Source organism: Leptonychotes weddellii, chromosome 14 (genome assembly GCF_054177405.1).
Source record: "Leptonychotes weddellii isolate Sample4059 chromosome 14, ASM5417740v2, whole genome shotgun sequence".
Classification (NCBI taxonomy): Eukaryota; Metazoa; Chordata; class Mammalia; order Carnivora; family Phocidae; genus Leptonychotes; species Leptonychotes weddellii.
In genome coordinates this window covers 335,323-355,355 of record NC_138382.1, presented here as the reverse complement: position 1 = coordinate 355,355, position 20,033 = coordinate 335,323, and the positions used below count along the sequence as shown (strand labels likewise).

The window sequence follows — 20,033 nt, the reverse complement described above, 5'->3', positions numbered from 1 at the left end:
CCTGTCTTTCTGAGTCTCCACCAGACCTCAACTCCTGGGAGACAAGACAGTGCGTTTTCAGTATCTGTTTTTCTAGGACTTAAACTCAAAAATATTAGTGGAAAGAAAGAAAAATGTATAGAATAACCTATTAGAAGCTAAAAGTTTATAGACTGTAAATATTGTGTGTATTTGGGATTTGAGGCAGTTATTCAAGTGGAGTCAGAGACAAAATAATTGGATTCTGGAAATGGTTTCATTGGGGGAAAATCTGAAGTCATGGTCAGGCTTGGACAGAAACACTAAGAGGAAAGATGATAGCTATTTTTAATATCTCAAGCTCTTACATAAAAGGGAATGTTTCATGCTTTTCCAAGGGCAGAAAAGAGCATCCACAAACAGAAGCTGCAGTGGGAAAATGTTGGTTAATATTAACTAGGACCAAGAATGTCTCCTCTCATAGGTAGTGACCATCACTGAAGGGACCAAATAGTTAGTGGAACACTCAACATTTTTAGTGGAGGGAGTACCCACCCAGCTTTGGGGCTGAGAGAGGTCAAGTTATCATTGTATATCTATAGTAAGCAAGACAAACTAGGATTCTCTTCAAAGATGGGTATATAGTCTGGTTCAATGCAAAACGAGACTTTTTTTTTTAATACCACCTTATTGGTACTTAAACATTAATTTTGGTTTGAGCGTTGCCCATTTATTCTGGACATTCTTTTATATATTTCAATACAGATATATATATTATGCATTTTAAGTAACTGTTAATTACACAAAAATTATTCTAGGATTTACTCACTTCTCCCACAATATATTTGCTTCCTCCTTGTAATAGGACAAAAAAAGAACATGGGCTTTTTAAGTCCAGCATGTGTCCTCTTCCTCTTTTTTGGAGTCAAAGTATATTGCCAATATGAAAATTATCAATGGGATGAAGATTATGATCAAGACCCAGATGATGTCTACCAACCAGAATTCCAATTTCATCCAAATGAGGACTTTCAAATTCCTTTTCATCAGCATGTGTTAGGCTGTGCCACTGAATGCTTCTGTCCACCCAATTTTCCATCATCAATGTACTGTGAAAATCGCAAACTCAAGACTATCCCACGTGTCCCAGCACACATACAGCAGGTCTACCTTCAATTCAATGAAATTGAGGCTGTGACTGCAGATTCATTCATCAATGCAACTCATCTTAAAGAAATCAACCTCAGCCACAACAAAATTACATCTCAAAAGATTGATCACGGTGTGTTTGCTAAGTTGTCAAATCTACTACAACTTCACCTACAGCATAACAATCTAGAAGAATTTCCATTTCCTCTCCCTAAGTCTTTGGAAAGACTTCTTCTTGGCTACAATGAGATCTCCAGGTTGCAGACAAATGCCATGGATGGGCTAGTAAACTTGACAATGCTTGATCTCTGTTATAATCATCTTGAGGATTCCATGTTACAAGAAAAAATACTTGCCAAAATGGAAAAATTAATGCAGCTCAACCTATGTAATAACAGATTAGAATCAATGCCTCCTGGTCTGCCTTCTTCGCTTATGTACCTGTCTTTAGAAAATAATTCAATTTCTTCTATACCAGAAAATTACTTCAATGAACTTCCCAAACTTCAGGCTCTACGAATGTCACACAACAAACTACAAGACATCCCATATAATATTTTTAATCTTTCCAACCTTATAGAGCTCAATGTTGGACACAACAAACTGAAGCAAGCATTCTATATTCCAAGAAATTTACAACACCTATACATAGAAAATAATGAAATTGAAAGTATGTAAAATTTCATTATCTTTTTTAAAGACAAAAAGAATAGTATGTTGACCTTTTAAAATGTTTTTGAAGATTTTTATTTATTTGAGAGAGAGAGAGAGAGAGTGAGAGCGAGCATGAGTGGGGAGGAGAGAGAGAAGCAGACTCCCCGCTGGGAGCAGGGAGCCCAATGCAGGACTCAATCCGAGGACCCTGGGATCATGACCTGAGCCCAGACTGAGCCACCCAGGGGCCCTATGCTGACCTTTTAAAGAATCAATCTTTAAAAACAAATCTATGCTTTACATAAAAATAGTTGATTTGAAGTAGCTAGGGAAATGGCCAAAGCTGGCCTCAGGAAGGTGTGCTATAAAGTTTTATTTTCTTTCTTTCTTTTTTTGTTTTTAGATTTTATTTATTTATTTGACACAGAGAGAGTGAGCACAAGCAGGGGGAGCAGGAGAGCTTAACTGACTGAGCCACCTAGGCGTCCAAGTTTATAGTCTTGTTTTTTTTTTTTTTAAAGTTTTATAGTGTTTTCTAATAAATGTTATCACCTTGAACACTGACAAGTAGTATTGCAGAGTATATGAAAAAATAGGAGTATCCTGAGTAGTTGGGACTATAGGTGATTTTTACTTTTTTCTTTTTGAGATTTCTACTAAGAATTTATTATGTAACAAATAAATAGCCAACAAAGCCACCGTTTTTTAAAATTTTAATTCCAGTATAGTTACCACACAGTGCTGTGTGAGTCCCAGGTGGACAATACAGTGACTCAGCACTTCCACACATCACCCAGTGCTCATCAGGACAGATGCGCTCTGAAAGCCATCATTTACTTTGAACATATAACTCATCTGTAGTTTCATTTTCTTCATTTTATTATTTGATTACTGTAAAAACCAATTAAACCTAATTCTACCTATAAGTATTTTAATAAGACTGTATCTCATATTTTAATAAAATCCAATGTAGGATTCTAGATGTAATGCAGCAGGATTAATCTTTAATTTGTATTTTTCAGATATCAATGTTACAGTGATATGTCCATCTGTTGACCCACTGCATTACCACCACTTAACGTACATTCGTATGGACCAAAATAAGCTAAAAGAGCCAATAAGCTCATACGTTTCCCTCTGCTTCCCTCATATACACACTATTTATTATGGTGAGCAAAGAAGCACTAATGGTCAAACAATACAACTGAAGACCCAAGTTTTCAGGAGATTTCAGGATGATGCTGATAGTGAAGAACATGATGATCACCAAGAAGGTCCAGAACAAGAAGCAACAGAAGAAAACACTGACCCTCACTATTATGGAAGTCAAGAATGGCAAGAAACAATATAGGTATACGTTTATGATTTTATACAATATTATTATTCAATATTAATTTAATTAAACATGGAAGGCTCACAGTAATGTATCCAGAATCACGTATAAGATCAGACTGAATTTAATTTAACATTTGCATCATTACATAGGATTCAAACTTACTTAAAATGACATAAGTCTTTAGAAATACAAATTAGAATCATAAGTGGGAATAAAAAACTAAACTTTAAACATAAAGTATTATCAAGCTGAGGAAAAAAGCAAGTATGCCATCGCTAGTGATATTAACTGTTCTAAGAGTGATGAAAGCAGCAGCACTAGAAGTCAAGAACTAGAGGAGGTCAGAGCTGAGATGCCCAGGCTTATGTTCCTGTAACGCACAGCCATTCACTTAGGAGTCAATTATTTTTCTTTGACCTGATCTCCAGAAAAGCTTTCACACTTGTATGTGAAATCTTATCACCATGACATCCACCTCCCATCCACCATCCCCACCTACCACTGAGAGCAACAGAGGATGCTTCTGATTTTCAGAAGAGGTCATTCTACTAAGGTTCCAAGACTTGTCGGTTCATGAAATCAATAGGTCTTTGTATTTCTCTCAGAGCACCAAAACAACAAAATTCTAAAACCTGCATTTGGGTAACTAAAAAACACCAAATTGTCTCATCACAATCCATATTTTAGCAGATTTCAGCAATTGTCCAAAACAATCTGTCTTCCATTTTAACTGAGATAAATTTTTTTTTTTTTTAAAGATTTTATTTATTCATTTGAGAGAGAGAATGAGAGAGAGAGCATGAGAGGGGTGAGGGTCAGAGGGAGAAGCAGACTCCCCGCTGAGCAGGGAGCCCGATGCGGGACTCGATCCCGGGACTCCAGGACCACGACCCGAGCCGAAGGCAGTCGCCCAACCAACTGAGCCACCCAGGCGCCCTGAGATAAATGTTTTTATAGTAAACTCACCAGGGAAAGTTTTTTGTTGTTGTTGTAGTTTACATAGAGATTTGCTAATAAATAACTGCTTTGCTCACAAGGTTAATTTAGCACACAACAATATACCAGCTTTATTAAAACACTTCCATTTTCCTAGCACGATATAGTAGAAACATGTATGTGCACTAGCCAGTATTTATTTAATTGGTGCTAAAGTTGAATAGAGTTCCTTTACAATTTGGACAAGCTTTGATATCTTCTTTAAAACCTTAGACGCACCTATTATTTAATCTATCATTTCGAAGTATTTTAAGTACGCCTTGTAACAAAGGTGATGGAAGTGCTGTGATGAGCTCTCCTGACTTATCAGCTGACATTTCACAGAGTTCCTCAGATGAGGAAGAGAGATGGGGCGACCTACACAGGGAACCCAAACAATAAACATTAACAATGTGGACAACAGGCCAGGACCAGACAAGTAAAACTTTATTGTAGGAGTTTTCAACTGGCGAGTCTTTATTTTGCTGGAGATAAAGTGTAAAATGAAGCCCCTAATGCTCTTTATTTCTTTGAGTAAGTTATTAGCATTAGCAGAAACAAAACACCCACCTGTCCCCAAGGACAAGCTCAGCCATTCAGAATGAACACAAACAACACTCCATTCATTCATTTAATTAACATTCATCAAGGCATTTGGTGTGTAGGGGTTAGCAATAAGGGCAAGAAGCAGAATGTACATGCACCCTTGGCATCTCAAGACACAAGGGTGAGGGTAGCAGAGCAAACGCTAGTAATGTGGACAAAGCACACTTTCAACAGAGGTTTAAAAAAAAAAAGGAAGGAAGGAAGGGAGGGAGAAAATTTAAGGACCACCTCCCCCTTTATTGAAATTCTTAAAAATAGGCTTATAAATTTAAATATTACGAGCTAATATTGGAAAATACCCCTATGGGTATTTCAGAAAAAGATACAACTATCTCTAACCTAAAACCATTTAAAATCTAATGAGAAGCCATCAGGGAAACGCCAATGAAAACCCTAATGAGAGACCCTTCCACACTCACTGGGATGGCTAGAACCAAAAAGACAGACACAGAACAGATGTTATCAGCAAGGAGGCAGAGAAAGTAGGGCTCTCATATGCTGCTGGTGGGATGTCCAATGGTGAAGCCGTTTTGGAAAGCAGTCTGGTACTTCAAAATTTAGAGTCACTTAGGATGCAGCAATTCCACTCCTAGATACATACTCAAGAGAACTAAACACATATGTTCACACAGAAACATGTAAACAAATGTTCAGAGCAGCACTATCCATTAGGAGCCAAAAAGTGGAAAGCATCCAAATGTCCATCAGCTGATAAATGGATAATTAAAATGTGGTATATATACACAACGGAATATTATTCAGCTAAGAGAAGAAATGAAGTGCTGATATGTCATGCTACCAAATAGATGAACCAGGAAAACATCTCACGAGGTGAAAACTCAGTCACAGAAGACTGCGCATAGTATGACTCCATTTAAATGAAATGCTCAGAACACGCAAATCTGTAAAGACAGAAAGATTCCCGGTTGCCTGGGGCTGCGGGAGGGGAAGAGAGGGAAAGTGGGAGTGACTGTTTTTGAGGGAATAAAAATGTTCTAAAACTGATTGTGGTGACGGCTGTACAAATCTAAAAATACTAAAAATTACTGAATCGTAGATTTTAAAATGGTGAACTGTATGAGGTGTGAATTGTCTCAATAAAGCTGTTAATAAAAAACTTACCGAAGAAAATAAGATCAACTCATTCTAACACAAGGAAGAAAGAAATACAATGCTAACATGGCAGTAACTTTGAAAAGACTATGGGAGCACAGACAGATATCCGAACTTTATTTCTGGTCAGGACGCAGTGAAGTAGCTCAAGGTTTCCAGAAGAGGTGGTACCTTGATGTGTGAGCAGGAACTGATTGGCAGGAGTGGAGAAACAAGCTCCCGAGGTGAGATGAATATAAAGACATGGTCATTACTTCTTTCACCTCTTGCACAGTTTAAAAAACAAAAAACCCTCCAATTTTCAGAATTCTGGAGCTTCTTTTTATCCTCCTATATTGATATTTTAAAATCCCCAGAGAACAGGCTTTGTTAAGAATAAAACTGCACAATTTAGCAATTGGAAACAAGGAACGTGAAATCTGATAAGCCCTGGCAGAAGCCAGACTTGAGACTCCTAAGCCAGATGCCAGAGTAAGATCTGGAACTCTGAAGCTCCCCTTTCCGCATTCCTACAAGGAAGCTGGTTCTCCTAGGGCTACTAAAAGAATAAAGAGAATTCGTCTATGTAACAGAGCAATGAACAAAGTGCATGCCAGTTCCAGGTACCCAACAAGCAGTAACTAGTACTTCAGCATGGCCAGCCTAGCAGCCTGCTAGATCTGAGTGCCCCCAGATGTCAGACCTCGGTGTGTTCTCAGGGACCCTAGCAAGGAACCAGCATCTTCGTGGTTCCTTCCAAGATTCTATTCGTACAAAAGATGAGTGAACAAGAGAGATTTTACTAAAGGTTTTCTTAGGGAGAGAGTAGAGGGTACTTACATCCTACACCCCAAACAAACATATTCCAGGTCACTATTTGCTAGTTCAGCTTTCCAGAGCACCCTTAGACAGCCTGCCAGGGCGGGGAACACAGTTCCCTCCACCCCCTCCCTGGGCACTGTGCCCTGGTTCCTCTGGCTAGAGTAGCTCCTCCAGCCTAATTGGAAGGGTTCAACTCTGCTCTGGCTCCTCCCTCCAAAGGGGTGTGTATGCAAATGGGTCACCCAGCTGCAGGGCCCAATGAGGAGGCAGGTTAACAACCATCTTTTGCTACTTGAAAATGGCCCTCAGGAACTCATACCCACCCCAAGTATTTCTCATTAAAAAACAAAATGAAACCCAATGCTTTCCTTAGGAGAAATTCAAGAATAAAGTAACTACTTCCATAAGTAGCACATCAAGATTGCACAATTATCTACCACAACTACAGACAAAACCAGTTCATCTGATATTTACAGCAGGGGAAAAAATGAAAATTCATCTATTTTCTCATTACGCTTAGAAGTATTAGTTAGCTACTAGGCTGAACTGTATTTGTGACCACTGACAAATGAATCCAAATCAGTCCAGAACCAGGTTTGATGAGGCAACAGAAGGCAAGCTGAGGACAAAGCAGAAGCTGACACCCCACAACCCCGCCTCCCATGGGATATATGTGACATTCCTCTGGCACTCCTGGCTGCCCTATAGGAAAAATAGTTAAATTACAGAGATCACAATCCTACAAGACATGAGTGTCCCTCAGTTTACAAATGTCTTAGCAATCTACAAGAACAAAGCATTCCTGTCATCAATAACCTAGCTTCCAGAAGGAAATGTAGATACAATTAAATGCCCTTATACCCTGCAGCCCATTGAGAGATAACTGAAGTGGGCAGAGTTTAATGTTCCTCCAGGAAGTTCCAAACTATCTTAATGTCAACGCCTTACTAGCGGGGTCAACAACCTCAACTTGACAATGGCAAGGTCTCTGGTATCTCGTAGGTCCTCTTTAGCATATGAAAGTTCTTTGGAAACCTCCCTTTTTCCTAACTACCCCCAACCCCATAGTATGTAATCAGCCACCCCTCACAGCCCGGGGGCAGCAGCTCTTTCTGCCCATGGGTCCTGTCCCCGTGCTTTAATAAACCACCATTTTGCACCAAAGATATCTCAAGAATTCTTAGTTGTGGGTTCCAGACTCCACCCCACTGAACCTCACCTATATTCCAAAAGCCCATCAGGTTTAGTTAACAAACAAAAGCATAATATATGATTAGCTTTTAGAAAGGATATAAATAAAGTCTATTTCATAAATTTGCTCACAATAAAACTGGTTGAGAATGTTTACCTTGTACTTACATATTACCTGAAACACTCTACATTTTCCCTTTATTCCTCTGGTTGGGACCACTAAATAAAGCGCAGATGTGTTCATATCATGTAACACACTTAACCAACTCCAAGGGGGAAAAAGAGAAGAAATAAACCTAGTCTCTCCTGTATACTGTTACTGTTGCAAAGAATTCATAGGACCCAAAGGACGGCTAGAACTAAAGCCCTGGTTTCCTGATTCCAAATCCATTTTTCCCCCTAATTCTTGGAAATAAAGAATAACAGCAGCTGGAAACAAAATTAAACCATAACAGCTAAAAAAAACCCTAAAGTTTCTCATATGTTCCAAATTCCTAAATAAATAAACTATGCCTAGCAAGTAAATATCACAGTCTCATGGAAATTACATGGAACTTATATTACTTTACAGGCTTAGTTAGGCTGCGAATTTACTATATGGGGATTTATGTACTACCTGGAAAAACTCACAAGTACAGTAAGTTTTTAACATGAATCCTTCCTCACATCAGGTCATAACTCCTCCCCCATTAAAGTTCACCCTTTGGTCCGGTAAATACTTGGGTTCTCACTTTATCTCACCTGACCACATGACTAGGCTTCAGGCATAAGAAGATTTGGGATGGAGATCATAGACTTTCCATAAAATCCTAGAATGTTGCCTAAAAGGGACTATAAATATCTAGTAACTGAATGATTCTCAGTGGTGGTAATTTTGCCCTCCAGGGTGCGATACTGTGATTTATAAGAAAGATATATTGGGTCTTCACATTCATGGTTCCAGGCCCACAATTCCCAAAACCCCTGGAATTTCCTAAGCTTAGAGAGTGATTAAGGTGTCTTTTGTTATGTTAATGCAGATGACTTTAGGGGACCCCCTCAAGAGGGGGGTGCACTGGCTGCCAGGAAGATCAAGTTTTCAGTCCCAAGGCACCTGCAATCTTAGGGGAGAGGGAGGGGCTAGAGGTTGAATTGGCCAATGGCCAATGACTTGGTCAATTAGGACTACATAAAGAAGCCTCCATAAAAGGGGGGCTTCCAGTTGAACAGGAGATGCCAGAATTGGGGTGCACGTGAAGCTTTGTGCCTTCCCTAGACACTGCACTATACATCTCTTCAACTCACTGTGGATTCAGATCCTTTGTCACAATCTTTAATAAACTGGTAAAGGTAAGTGTTTGGAACTTCCAAAGCTGGAGTGCTGGTAGGGACAATTCTCTGCGCAATGGCCCTTTGTGAAGCCTAGAATGGGGCCTCTGGCAAGAGCCTGTGAGCGCCTCCCAGTGCTGACTGCAGGAACTCTGGACAAGAGAATTAATATTTGAGGGGCTTTACTACCTTGCTATTGGACATTATTAATTGAAGCCACCCCTAGGACTGAAGGACATAAAAGGGTCTTGAAACCTGAAATACCATGTCTAGGATGATGCTTGAGGAACTCCCTAATGGGGATGGCAGTGCGTGGGGAACTTAAGGAGGAGATTTTTATGAGCAGGGACCCCCCCCCCGGCCCCGGGGAGTGATTCTGGAGCTGCGAAAGGGGCTGCTGGACTCTACTGTCCATACTGTCCATAGGACAGCTCTCTACCAAGAACAAAGAGCTGCCTGGTTTATGGAGAGCAGTTCCAAGGTGAATGAACAACATCCTGTCTGGAAGGCCACCACTCTGACTGAAGAATATACAAACACATCAGCATGGTGTGCTGAACTGTATGCTGTTTTCCTAGCAGCAACGGACGAACAGAACAATGTTAAGAGCCCCTCTGTGTGGGTGTTTACTGACTCACGGGCAGTGGCCAATGGCCCAGCCATATGATCAGTAGGACAGTAATGGGATCTTGGCCTATTAAAGGAATGTCCATATGGGGCACAGTCTTATGGAAATAATTGTGGGTATTAATGTTGGACATGTCAATCACCCACCAGAAAACCTGCCTTCCAGTTTTGGAAGATGAGTGGATCTGACATGCATCTATCCCCATGCGCTCCCTAGAGATGGCTGCCTGGGCCCACGAAATGAGTGCGTGTGGGGGGACTGCAGCAGTGTGGAGATGGGCTGAAGCTAGAATCTCTTGCACCCTCTGAGGTATAAAATGCCAATATGATCTGTTCTGGCAACAAGAGAGACAGAGACTATAGGTGGCCGTGTGGCAGAGACCGTGGTCTTGAACATGGCTGGCAACGCAGACTCATGTGGTAGCCCTGGGGGCTACAAAGGGGTCCTGACAGGAAGAGCTACTGACTCTGGCCTGGGCTTTGGTGACCTGGTGATAGATGCAAATGCTCAGAGAGATACAGAAAACCAGAAAAGAAGATATTCCACAGCCAACTGTCATCTCCTCAGACCAAGGAACTCACATGATGTCCAACAACCAGCAGAGAGAAATAGCTCAGAGAAAGAGTTTTATAGAGAACTGGAATGAGTAATTAAAACACTGGTTGTCTAAAACGGGGGAGATAAAAATATGAAGGGCTGGCTTACAAGCCTTCACAAGTGTGCTCACACTCCACGTGAACATGAGTGGGGCTGGAGGAGCGTCCCCACTGGATACAGTCCTGCGTTTCTCGCGGGTCTGGGAAAGCGGGGCAGAAAGGGACAGTGGTCTTCCTTCCCCACATCACCAATGGATGCAGCGGTCAGGGGACCAGGGCTGCAACTACAAGGGCTGGGAGCGGGGACAATTCCATGTTTCCAGCCTTTCTGTCAGAACTTCCAGGGGTCGCCTGGCAAAAGTGGGGCTAACGGTGGGGCTAACAGGGAGGGCAGCCACCCTGCCTGGTGCCAAGGACGCACCTCCAGTTCTGCATCTGTGTAACTCGCCTGAACAGACGTGGACTGAGAGGGTCAGACTCACCCACTAGCAGTGCTGCCTGCACCCAGACCAGCACCGTGGCCGGACCCAACACCCCTTCCTGAGATGGGGCGGTTTGGGTACAAATGCAGAGAACAAGACGTAGTAGGTGATGTAATGAGGGAAATCCAGTATTACACTGACGTCTCAAGAGAGGCTCAGAGCAGCTCGATTACACCAGACACCTGAAAGGGTGAAGCCTGACGTTACGGAAACCACCCCGCTTTTAGAACCCGACAAGAATGCACAGAAGCCTGCAAACCTGAGTGGCCTCGCCCTGGGAGACATTTTCATAAGATCTGATGATGGGCTGAACAGTTATTAATAACTGAATGGGATTCTGTCGTGCACCAGCATCTCTCGATTTTTATCACTGTTTGGCTGTGAGGGATCCCCGTTCAAGGACGCCGTACTGTGATTTGTAAGAAGTATGTGTTTGGTCATTCGAAGGGACAATGTCTTGAGAAAATACTGGTTGCCATGGCTGATGGGGGTGAGGGGTGGAGGAATGCTACTGGCGTCTAGCGGGCAGAGAGCGGGGATGCTGCAAAATGTCCTACGATGCACAGGACAGCCCCCACCACAAAGAACTACCTACTCCAAGATTTCAATAGTGCTGAGGCTGAAAAGCTCTGTAGTGACTAGATTCTAGCCCAGCAGATAAAGACACTGAGGTCCACAGAAGTTAGATCACTGCCAACCAGGGAAGTACTCCAGGAGAAAAATGGAGTTTAGGAGTCTGAGTGCATTTGTCTGCACTTCTGGCAGAAAACTGGTGTCCAGAAAACTTACTCCATGGATGAACGCCAATAAAACTGTATTCACTGGTCATGACTTCCCAAGGAAAGACATTATACTTCACAGGATAATTTTCTATGAAAGTTACAAAGGATCACACTGTGTGTGTCATTAGTAAAACACCCAATCTTTAGGACTCTTTAAATCTGACATTTAACATCTATCCTGTTCACTTCTCAACAAACCTGCCACACTGTGCAAAACAAATCAGTATTTGTTTCATTATTAGATATATGCAAAGACTCTAAAGTTTTTATTGTATCCTTAAAGCCATAAAACTGACAATTTATATCAGCCAAAACCAGAGAATATCACAAGTAAATGTAAAATAATTCACATTCAAATAAAATCATGAGCATTCACGTCTTAGTTTTTCCAAGCTTTAATTTGAAAGACCCTACAGACAATTTTGAATAGAAAAGAGAACAAATTGGTATTCTTTTCTGTTTTGTAATAAAATATTTATCCATACCCATATTTATGGGATTTTTAGTTTAGAGGAGAAAGAAATGTTACCTTGAGTGCTGAGTGCACCAAAGAGTGATAAAATGAAAGTGAATCTTTACGATGGTCATATAGTTATCTAAAATACCATTCAGGGGCGCCTGGGTGGCTCAGTTGTTAAGCGTCTGCCTTCAGCTCGTGTCATGATCCCAGGGTCCTGGGATCGAGCCCCGCATCGGGCTCCCTGCTCCGCAGGAAGCCTGCTTCTCCCTCTCCCTCTCCCACTCCCCCTGCTTGTGTTCCCTCTCTCGCTGTCTCGCTCTCTGTTAAATAAAAATTTTTAAAAATAAAAATAAATAAAAATAAAAATACCATTTAAACTTTCAAAAATCACAAAAAAAATTTTATAGTTTCCTTAATTTAGCAAATGTATCTTTTACCATCAAACTCCAAATTACAAATCAAACGTGTTTTTTAAAAGCTGATTTATCAGACTTGGATATTTATCATACGTAACTAAAATAAAGGGGGGGGCCAACTGATTTAACTGCAAGATAATTTATGCTAAAACTAATTTTTACACTGGAAATTTCTTGGCTATATGCTAATTATGGTACTGGAGCAATATTTTTACCCCTCGTAAAATTAAGAGCACAGACTAGACTTTGGTTTGGTCTTTTATTTTGTTGAAAAAGCGTACGTTTTATCTCCTGGGAAAGCATTAAAATAAAAAGCATGACTTTAAAGCTATGTCATCTTCACAAATAATATTCATGAAACCTTAGTGCTCATTACACAAGATAAAAATAACACGAGCTTACAGTCCTTAGTAGAAGCAGACCAAGCACGGCAGATGCAAATGTTTTAAGCACAGCTCTCCAGTACAGCACACTACAATTCACCCCAGAGAAAGAATGTTGGCCAGGATCTCCACCACATGCAAACTGCATTTAAAGCTGCTGGGCCCTGAAACTCCATGCAGCAGTTTGAAACTGATCCACAGCCTTCCTCCTTCACCTACCACTTGGGGCTAATACACAGCCATGAACTTCTATTGAGGAAAACCACAAAAAGCTTCAAAAAAGCTACAACGGTAGGCTCTTCTTTCACATATTATTTTAAATATCGCTTGTTAAGATGTGATTCATCGAACAGTCTTGATAAATGCAAAGGCCACCTCTAATTTTTTAAGTTTCAGTTACCTTGAACAATTGTAACAAGCACTTAAATATGTCACTGCATAACTTTAACATCCCTACAGGCAAGAGCCTTGCTGCGTAAGTCAAAAGCCAGGCGTTTTAGCCACTGATTTTTGACAAGCCAGCATGTACGATGCAGCACCAGCAACTGAGTGATCCTGTCTGAGGTTACTTAAGAAGAAGTCTGAAATGTGCATCACTGATAACCCTAAGAGAATCTTCCCCCTCCCCGTCCCCCAAATCCTTGGTTAAATTCTGTATTTTTTCTAGTCTGCAATACTATCTGTGTTATTCATAGTTTAAATTTAAAAAGCAATGCTGTTAACTAAAAATAATGATATCAGTGAAAATTACAAAACTAAGAAAATTAATATTATGGGTTTTCCTATATGCTTTATCACCTAAAAATAAGTGTAAATGACTACTCTTCATTTTCAATTTGAAGTTTAAGTTTTAAAACTCCTAGAAGTTATTTCTATTCATACCATTACAAATCAAGAGTTCTTATAAAATAGCAAAGTTGAAATACGATATTTTTAACTCACATGAGACAGGATCATGAGTCTTCATTTTAACTATTTATACTACAGGTATCCTAAGATTTCAGTTGCACACATATACCTTTGTTTAAGGCACCTAATTATTAACAAACTGAAATTATCAACATTGCTTGGGTTTTGACAGAAAAATAAATAAGACCACTTTCTGAAACTATTTTTAAGAATGTCACTGATACTTGAAAACTTTTAGCATCTAATTAAAGATCACTAAGGGTTAAATCCTCGTTCCCTGGCCCCTACTGAGTACACCCTGCCAAAAGTCCTCTAAGCTTTTAAATATTGCTTCGATGGTCTGCGCTTTACTTCCAGGGGAAAAGAGAGCACTGTCCCAGTTAGCAGGCCACTAGCTTATTAACTTCCAGTCACCTTGATTTTTGCTGAAATGAAGACTCTGCCGTCTATACTTCTCCTGCTCCTGTTTGTGCCTCTGATAATGCCAGCAGCACCGACTCAGCAGGACCCACGCAAGCCCTATGATTATGGAACAGATAATTTTGAAGAAACCTTGTTTAGTCAAGACTTGGAGGATAAATATCTGGATGGAAAAAATATTAAGGTATTTTATTTCTACTCTAAATTTAACTTCGAAAACAGTCACCCATTTAAATACATGTTTTTGTTTTTTAATGTGTCTGATAAGGTAAGGGGAAAGAAACAGCACTTTAAATGACTGGAAGTAATTCAAAATAACTGTCCCCAAGATTATATTTTTAAAGTATGCATGCCTCCCATGGTTACCTGTGGTAACCAAACAGTATCTATAGCAACCAACACAAAATTTAAAAAACTAAACTTTAAGATGATATCTTACTGGTTGAAGATTTATAAGCAATGTTATACAACGCCCTACATTTGTGTATTATATTGTCTCAAAATAAAATAGGAGAAATGTGTATTAAGAGAAATAATCTTGGATTACCAGCCTAAGGTTTATTATTTTAGGAAGAAGTGGTTCATGGAAATAAATACTGCTTATTTTGGTGTCCATAGCATTTCACAAAAACTTACACATGCCAACTATGCATGGTACCGAAAAATGAAAAACTCCTCAATGTGGGGCTTAATTTTTAATGAGTTTCAACAATTTAGACTCTATCAATTTTTACCAAGTGACTGTAATTGTCATTAGCTAATACTCTGCAGGGATGACTTCATATCACATCCTTCATACTCCACTTGCATGAGCTGAGTAATTACTTGTGGTTTTCTTGGCACAAAGAAATGAATGCTGGGTAAGGAAAAAGTTAACCCAGCACATAAGTATCTGCTCCTGCCTACTCTGTGTGTGTGCGCGCACACAATGGAAAATGAGAAACGCAGCCAAATATATAACAATGTTGATTGTCTTTTTTTTCTTTTTTTTTTTTTTTAGTACACAGCACCAAATGTTAACACTATAATTTCTTTCAATGGAGTTGGTTAATATGCTAGCATTATTTTTGCCCAACATTAAGACAAAAATGATAGGTATCACTAGTCACAGCTTCAGAATTTTTAAAAAAGGCCTATCATAACAATAAGCTATTGGCTTACATCGATGATTGGAATCTCTCAGTTAAAAAAATAATTTCAAACTTCCGTGCTCCCTAAAAAATAGTAAGTTCTTGCTTTTTCTCTTCACATTGCTTTAGAAGTCTCTGCTCTTCATATAAATGTAGGGACCAAGATATTTGTGAAGTGGAGAAGAATTCAACAGCACTTAATACACAAACTCAGAGTGGAGGGGCTGCTCAAGCAGAACTCACATGGGAGGATAAAGAAGTCAAGATGGAGATGAAAGGGGAACATGTTTTCAGAGGGTAGAGACTGGGGCCCCACGCGATCTACATCAAATCTAATGGCAGAAAACGTTCCCTCCCAGGACAGGAAAGAGTGATACAGACGCCAGGGCTAACATTCTGGACTGGGGTTCCCCGTGGGGTGGGTAGGGAAGGACCCGGTGCAGGGCAGGCATGTAGGTAATGATGGGTCACTTGCAGAAGAGACCAAAAGCTTGCTCAGTGCCCTGCACATGCGGCGTGACTAGTGCTGCAATCCTGCTTAACAGGGTAGAATCTGGCATCGGGAACTGAACTCAATTAAGACAAGACCATAAAGAATAATTAAAGAACTTCCCTTGATAAATATGATCTCATTTCAGGTTCCACTTCAGAAAAACTTTCATTCTGAGTCAGAGTTCCCTCCAGCTTCCATTTGGAATTTCAATATAGTCAACATTTAGGAGGCACGGAGTTCGGCTTTTGGAGATAAAACAATAAAACAGACCTGGTTCTTTTACTCAAGGAGTTGACAGTCTGGAGTGAAAACAAGCTACACAAATATTTACCTTACAAGCTAATGAATGATGATATGGAATTACGTATCAAACCCTATTGCAGTGCAAAGGAAATGACACTAACTGTGACCCTACGGTGTTTTGGGTTTTTTGCTAAGATTTATTTATTTATTTGGCAGAGGCGGGGTGGGGCAGAGGGAGAGGAAGAGAGAATCCCAAGCAGACTCCCTGCTGAGTGCGGAGCCCAACGAGGAGCTCGATCCCAGGACCCTGAGATCACGACCTGCGCTGAAGCCAAGAGTTGAGGCTCAACCTGCGGAGGGACCCAGGCGCCCCATGACCTTAAGTTTTATGGTCAAAATTAGACGTTTTCAGACCTGATAACAAAGTTTTATTTTTCCAATAGGAAAAAGAAACTATGATAATACCGGAAGAGGGAAGTCTTCAATTACAAAAAGATGAGCGTGTAACACCACCGCCCCTCAAGAAGGAAAATGATGGTAAGTGTGCATACCCTCTCATCTAATTATCTCATTAGGAGCTTTAATAGATAGCTTACTATGGAACTTTATTCCTTGCGGTATTAAAGATGGCCTCGGGATACGTTAAACTCAAACAGTGGGCTTTCTTCTCCCCTGAGGAAGATAGCCATTGCCACCCCACATTACGAGTGAGAAACGCAGACGGAAACATTCAAGAACAACCAAGTACAAAGCGTGTGCCTCTGTCTACAGAAAGGCAATTCCAGAACAGTGATTTAACGACAGCGATCTGCAAATACTATGTGCAGCCTGAGGATAAGGGACATAAAATGAATTCTTAACTTCGAGAAATTTACAGAAGACACAGAGATGGCTAAATACATAAATATTTATAATACACATTTCTATGAAAACAATAGAGAATGTATAAATAACAAATAACAAAGTCCTCCTTAACAGTTCCTGTCTACTTGGTTTATTTTTGCTCTGTCAAAGAATAGCGTTTCAGGGAGCGCCTGGGTGGCTCAGTCGGTTAAGCGGCTGCCTTCAGCTCAGGTCATGATCCCGGGGTCCTGGGATCGAGCCCCGTGTCGGGCTCCCTGCTCAGCGGGGAGCCTGCTTCTCCCTCTCCCTCTGCCTGCTGCTCTGCCTACTTGTGCTCTCTCTCTCTGTGTCAAATAAATAAATAAAATCTTTAAAAAAAAAAAAAAAAAGAATAGCGTTTCACACGACAACATGAAAAAAAATCGCACACTAATTGGAAAGACATCCCTTGCTCTTGGATAGGATGACTCGGTATCATAAAGATGTCAGTTCTGCCTAAATTGGTAACAATAAACTTCTTTACAAAGCTGGTAAGGTTGATTCTCAAGTTCATGTAGAAAAATCAAACCTCCACTAATAGCCAGGAAGTCACTGAGAACTGACATGTATCCACGGAAACAAGACATACCACACATGAGAACATACTTCAAAGTATCTATCCTAAAATACGTGTGATACTGGTGCACAAACAGAATAGGAAGTTCAGAAACAGAAATACCTGTAGAAACTCAGTATATAATAAAGAAGGCATTGTAAATCACTGAAGCAAAGATGGCATTTTTAAAGGTTTTAAGAAAAACTCTACACCCAACGTGGGACTCCAACTCACAACCCCGGGATCAAGAGTCCAATGCTCTACCAACTGAGCCCTCCAGGCACCTTAACGATGGTATTTTTGAAAAAGAGTGTTGGACCCTGAAACTAATATTACACCATATGTTAACAAACTGAAATTTAAATAAATTTAGGGGCGCCTGGGTGGCTCAGTCGGTTAAGCGTCTGCCTTCGGATCAGTTCATATTACCAGGGTCCTAAAATCGAGCCCCTCGTGGGGCTCCCTGCTCAGCAGGGCATCTGCTTCTCCCTCTCCCTCTGCCACTCACCCTGCTTGTACTCTCTCTCTGTCAAATAAAATAAAATCTTAAATAAATAAAAACTTAAAAAAAATTTTTTTTTTAAAGATTTCATTTATTTATTTGACACAGAGAGACACAGCGAGAGAAGGAACACAAGCAGGGGGAGTGGGAGAGGGAGAAGCAGGCTTCCCGCGGAGCAGGGAGCCCGATGCGGGGCTCGATCCCAGGACCCTGGGATCATGACCTGAGCCGAAGGCAGACGCTTAACAACTGAGCCACCCAGGCGCCCCTAAAAAAATTTTTTAAATGGTATTGAACAACTGAGTAGTCAACTGAAAAGGGATAAAATTTGATCCATACTTTACACAGAAAAACAAATCCCTCATTGTATAAATTAGGGTCTAAAAGTAAAAAGTGAAACCATGCAAATACGGAATGATAATCTGGGAGTGGGATGCCTCAAAATCCAGAGAAAATAATAGAAAAGATCAATCAATTTGACTTGATGAAATCAAACTTTTTCATGGGAAAAAGCATCACAAATGAAGGCAAACAAAACTGAAAGCTGAGAGAAATAAAGTTAATATCTCTAATTTATAACACATAAAGACCCAGGAAAAAGAAACTGAATAAAAATCCACTGGAAAAACCAGCAAAAGATATGAACATACAATTCAAAAAGTGATATAAAAATGATCCTTAAACATATGGAAAGATATTCAATCTCACACATACAGAAATGTAAATTTAAATTACACTGAGATACAAATTTTAACCTACCTGATGGACAAAAATTAAAACTGTTACACCAAAATATACCACTGACAAGGCCATGGGCTATCAGAGACCTTCATATATTGCTGGGAGGAATACAAATTGGTATAATGTTTTTGGATAGGAGTTAAGCAACGTCAAACAAAACCAAACATGCATTTACTTCGTGACATAGCAATCAACTTCTAGGTTTTTACCCTAAAGATATACCTCCAAAAGGAAGAAAAAACATATGCAGCATCACTGAAGCACTGCTTGCAAATGCAAAATTCTGGAAACAATCTAACTGCCCATATGCTGAAGAGAGGTTAAGTGAAGTATGGTAAATCCACAGAAGGGAATACTACACAGTTGTGAAAGTGAATGAAGAAGACTGTTACGGACTGTAAGAAGTGATTTCCAGAATATATGAAAAAAAAGTGCAAGAGTATCTACAGCGTACTGCCTTTCATCCAAGAAAGAGAGAGATGGAAAACATACCTGCATCAGCTTACTTGTGTTTCTGGAAAAGAAACTCAAGCAAAGGTAATTTAAAAATGGAGACTAGTTACCCACCAATCACAGAAGGAACCAGGGGAGGGAAGGAGGGAGAGATGGACACTGGGAGGCGGGGGACAAGAGGGCGTGGGACTTCTCTGAGTACACACTTTCTGTGTAGATTTGATTTTAGAACAAGGTTATATTTCACACAGGTAAACAAACATTTATAAATAGAATCAGCAAGGATAAGATAAAACAAAATTGGCCTACAATTAGAAACTTAATTTCATTTCAAATGAATAACATAACACATTAAAGGAAACAAATTTAATCCAAGTAACCCTTAAACACAGTATTTTGACTACATACCTTCAGGCTAAAGACAAAATAGAAGGGACAAATACTGAAAATCCAGTGAGTAGGTTTGTTTTCCACTGTGTTACACGTCAGTAATAACCAAGCTACTTACTGTGGGGCCTAGCACTGGGTCAGGAGAGCCAGATTTCTCAGAGCCTGGTGCTACAAATGTGTGGGGGGAGGCCAGAGTGACACTGGGGAGCTGGACCGGAAGGGAAGATACTGGCGCCAGCTCACGGTTTGTACGCAGACGTACAGACATGGGTACAGGCCCGCCTTGTTTTACTGACCCTGCAGATGCTGCACTGCTTACAGACTGAAGGGTGACGGCAAACCCGCCTGGAACGAGTCCATTGGCACCATCTTCCCAACAGCAGTTGCTCACATCGTGTCCTGTGTCACATTTTGGGAACTCTCACAATATTTCAAGCTTGTTATTACTACATTTGTTACGGTGATCTGTGATCGGT

At 40.3% G+C, this 20,033-nt stretch overlaps 3 protein-coding genes across 3 annotated transcripts in view; 2 read left to right on the top strand and 1 right to left on the bottom strand.

The window, feature by feature from the left end:
- Window positions 1-5,799, top strand: part of OMD (osteomodulin) — an 11,096-nt gene extending 5,297 nt beyond the window's left edge. The window contains exons 2-3 of the mRNA XM_031038176.2: window positions 824-1,777; window positions 2,784-5,799. Coding sequence (XP_030894036.1) covers window positions 838-1,777; window positions 2,784-3,112 — 1,269 coding nt within the window. The 5' untranslated portion in view covers window positions 824-837 and the 3' untranslated portion in view covers window positions 3,113-5,799. The remainder of the gene's footprint in view (window positions 1-823; window positions 1,778-2,783) is intronic.
- Window positions 1-20,033, bottom strand: part of CENPP (centromere protein P) — a 192,386-nt gene that overhangs the window by 105,073 nt on the left and 67,280 nt on the right. The gene's annotated exons all lie outside the window — the stretch shown is intronic.
- Window positions 12,988-20,033, top strand: part of OGN (osteoglycin) — a 22,315-nt gene continuing 15,269 nt past the window's right edge. Inside the window, exons 1-3 of the mRNA XM_081802697.1 lie at window positions 12,988-13,129; window positions 14,105-14,351; window positions 16,477-16,570. Of these exons, the coding sequence (XP_081658823.1) occupies window positions 14,178-14,351; window positions 16,477-16,570 (268 nt within the window). The 5' untranslated portion in view covers window positions 12,988-13,129; window positions 14,105-14,177. The remainder of the gene's footprint in view (window positions 13,130-14,104; window positions 14,352-16,476; window positions 16,571-20,033) is intronic.